Consider the following 3,598-nt stretch of genomic DNA (forward strand, 5'->3'; position numbering starts at 1 on the left):
CCTGGTTCCCTGTTTTAAGAACGCTGCATCCTGGTTCCCTGTTTGAAGAACGCTACTTCCTGGTTCCCTGTTTTAAGAACGCTGCATCCTGGTTCCCTGTTTGAAGAATGCTACTTCCTGGTTCCTTGTTTGAAGAACGCTACAGTACTTCCTGGATCCCTGTTTTAAGAACGCTACTTCCTGGTTCCCTGTTTTAAGAGTAGTCCAGCTGAGGGTGAGGTGATGAGGAGAAGCCTTGTTCGTTGGCTGAACTGTAGTCTTCAGTCCCCCTCGTTCCCTAGTCGATTAACCACACAGTGGCCCAATCCCAATGTCCCCCCTAAACCCTCAAGCCCTGAGCCCTCACAGACTTATTGACGTCACCTGGTGAAGTGATCGAGTGTGAGAGGCTGCAAGGGCTCGAATTGGTATAACAAGGAATGGGACAGCACTTGTGACATCACATTACGTTGACGTAAAAACATATTTCTTACTATTGTGGGCGTGGGGCTTTTTTTTAAATCAATTTGTAAATTGTACATGTTTTTCTTGTAGGCCTTCGTGTAAATTAATTTTGGCTGAGTCAAATCCCCTTTACATTATCAGAACTCTGTGTTACCCTCAAAACATTTGTTCAACTTGAAATCATTTGTGGTCATATGCGATCGCATCTGCGATCAAATATCAACCCAACCCAGTATTTGTTAGTAGGATCGCATCGATCCTACATTACTGCCTGTGATTCTTGTTTGTGATGAATCCAAAAGTATTAACTTAAGAATGATAATATATTATGTATACACATTCCTGCACCTCACAACTCTTTCCATATTCATGTTGGAAATCTCAATTCAAAGAACACTGCACCGAAATGGGTAATTAATGTCATACTGCTTTTAACTGGGCAATCATATGATTTAGAGCAACAGAAATCGATGTAAATTATAACCATAGCCTACATATTTTTAAACAAATCACATTATACAAACCCATGGGGTTAATAACCCATAGGCCTACTTAAAAATAATGAAACCAAAATTATTATAAGGCTACTTGTGCAGATAAGCAAGTCCAGCTGAAAACATGAAAACATATTTTGTTCTGTAACGTGAACGTTACGGTTGGTTGATCTGTCCGTGCTTGTTTATTGGCTGTTCTTCAGGTAACCCCGTGTTTCACGTCACGACGCTATGAACTGTGGGTAATTCCCTTGGGCTAAGTCTGCAGAAATGCAGACTTACGGTAAGGGGGCATAAAGGGCTCAAAATGGCTGCCGGAGAGCCCTCGCGCACTTGCCGAGTTGACATTGGGACACCCCTAAGCCCTCGCGGACTTCGCGGGAGCGCGCCCTTAAGTCTGCGAGTCTGCAAGGGTGGACATTGGGACTGGGCCTTCGACTGAAGACACCCCCCCTCATCAGCTCAGTGATGTCATCAACATGTGACAGCGTGGTGATGACATGCGGATAGATGTGCATGCAGACAGACAGGCAGACAGGCAGACAGACAGACAGACAGGCAGACAGACAGACAGGAAGGCAGAAAGACAGACTGACTGACCGACAGACCGACAAGCAGACAGGAAGGCAGAAAGACAGACTGACTGACTGACTGACTGACTGACCGACAGACCGACAGACCGACAGACAGACAGACAGACAGACAGACAGACAGACAGACAGACAGACAGACAGACAGACAGACAGAAAGACAGGCAGGCAGACAGACAGACCGAGCCTGTCTCACCTCCGGGCAGCTCAGCAGGGCCGCAGCTCTCTCTCTCGGGGTCGATGTCGGTCACCCAGAGTGTGCGCACGCATCCCTTCCACAGACCAAAGTGGGCCATCTGGCAGGTCTGGTTACTGCTCAGGTTCTTGGGCTGGGCCAGCTCCACCCAGAACTCCGTCCCCACCCCCAGCACGGTCAGCGCCACGCCCACGATCGCCACGAAGAACGCCAGCTTGATCTTCCCCTCCTGACTGTCGCTCATCCTCGGGATGCGACGTAGGGGGCGGGCACCCTTCGCCCCCCCCAGGACGCCCGCCACGCCGCCCCCCCCCACCCCGACCCGGCCGTCCTCATCCTGCTGGACGAAGAAGTTGGACCACATGGCGACTTCAACGACCAAGAGAGACCGCACGCACAGTCAGGACGAGGAGGGAGAGAGAGAGAGAGAGAGAGAGAGAGAGAGAGAGAGGGATGGAAGGATAGGGAGAGGTGTGAAATAGGACGAGTGGAGAGGTATTGAGTCGCTGGATGAAAGGGAGGAGAGGAGGAGAAAGGAGGAAGAGCCAGGAGAGAGAGAGAGGGATCGGAACGGGAGCGGTCGGGATTGGGAGTGAGGAGGAAAGAGGATGGATGGATGGATGGATGGATGGATGGATGGATGGATGGATGGATGGATGGATGGATGGAGGGATGGATGGAGGGATGGATGGATGGATGGATGGATGGATGGAGGGAGGGAGGGATGGATGGATGGAGAGGTTTACGTGTACAGATGGAGAAGAGAGAAAAGACAATGATCGGGGGAGTGAAAGGAGAGAGAGTGAGGAGGAGGACAAGAAGATGGAGGTAGAAAGATGGAGGAGGACAGGTCCGGATGACCAGGAGGGGGAGGGTCCCTGAAAAAGAAGCACAGAAGAGAGAGAGAGAGAGAGAGAGAGAGAGAGAGAGAGAGAGAGATGAAAAAATAATAGCATATGCGTTTGTAGGCTAAAATATTTCCCACGGGAGAAAAACAAATCCTGGCGTTAGCACTGACATTACATTACATTACATGACATTACATTACATTTCAAACACTGACATTTCAAACACTGACAACATCAATCAGAAATCTGAGCGTCGCTCCTGAAAAGCAGAACCCTGTTGAGGGGAGACAGAGCGACTGAGCTTCTGATTACAGGTACCAGAGCCCGTTTGAAGAGAGGTCAAGATGACCGGCAGCCCCCCCTGGACCCCATCATATAAGGGGCTATTGTCTGTCCAGAGCGGCCCCCGCCGGTGCCCCTCCCTAGGCAGGAACCCCTCTTCCCCTCCTGCAGATCCAGATCATCTGACTGGATGAGGGGAGCCACAAATACCCCCTCCAGCTTTACATCTCTTCTGCTCTGGTAATATGTGTGTGTGTGTGTGTGTGTGTGTGTGTGTGTGTGTGTGTGTGTGTGTGTGTGTGTGTATGCATGCATGTGTGTGTGTGTGTGTGTCTGTGTGTGTGCCCCAGCTCTAAGTGTTGTTTCTGTTGTTCCAAACAGAGCGGGTGTGATGAGTGAGGGTAGTGTGTGTGTGTGTGTGTGTGTGTGTGTGTGTGTGTGTGTGTGTGTGTGTGTGTGTGTGTGTGTGTGTGTGTGTGTGTGTGTGTGTGTGGTGAAGGGAGCTTTGGAGGAGCTTAACCACCCTGAGTGGCGGGAGACAGACGTGTCCTCACGCCCCGGCAGGAGAGAGAGAGGTGATAATTCAGGGGTCTGGACCCACACACACACAAGGGACTGCAGCGATTAACACCAAACACACACACACACACCAGCACAGGTCTGGGTCTCCGGCCTGGAGACCAGCGGATAGCAGACATCCATCTTGGATCAGCTAGTTCCGTTTGGGTGTTGGGCTACAGACGT

General features: G+C 50.6%; 1 protein-coding gene across 1 annotated transcript in view; it reads right to left on the reverse strand.

Moving 5' to 3' along the window:
• The window catches only part of cacng6b (calcium channel, voltage-dependent, gamma subunit 6b), a gene marked incomplete at both ends in the record, with an annotated part of 8,305 nt that extends 6,217 nt beyond the window's left edge, over window positions 1-2,088 (reverse strand). The window contains one exon of the mRNA XM_084462546.1: window positions 1,725-2,088. Coding sequence (XP_084318672.1) covers window positions 1,725-2,088 — 364 coding nt within the window. The remainder of the gene's footprint in view (window positions 1-1,724) is intronic.
• Window positions 2,089-3,598: the final 1,510 nt, after the last annotated feature.

The sequence above is a fragment of the Borostomias antarcticus genome (assembly GCF_949987555.1).
Source record: "Borostomias antarcticus genome assembly, contig: scaffold_914, whole genome shotgun sequence".
Lineage (NCBI taxonomy): Eukaryota > Metazoa > Chordata > Actinopteri > Stomiiformes > Stomiidae > Borostomias > Borostomias antarcticus.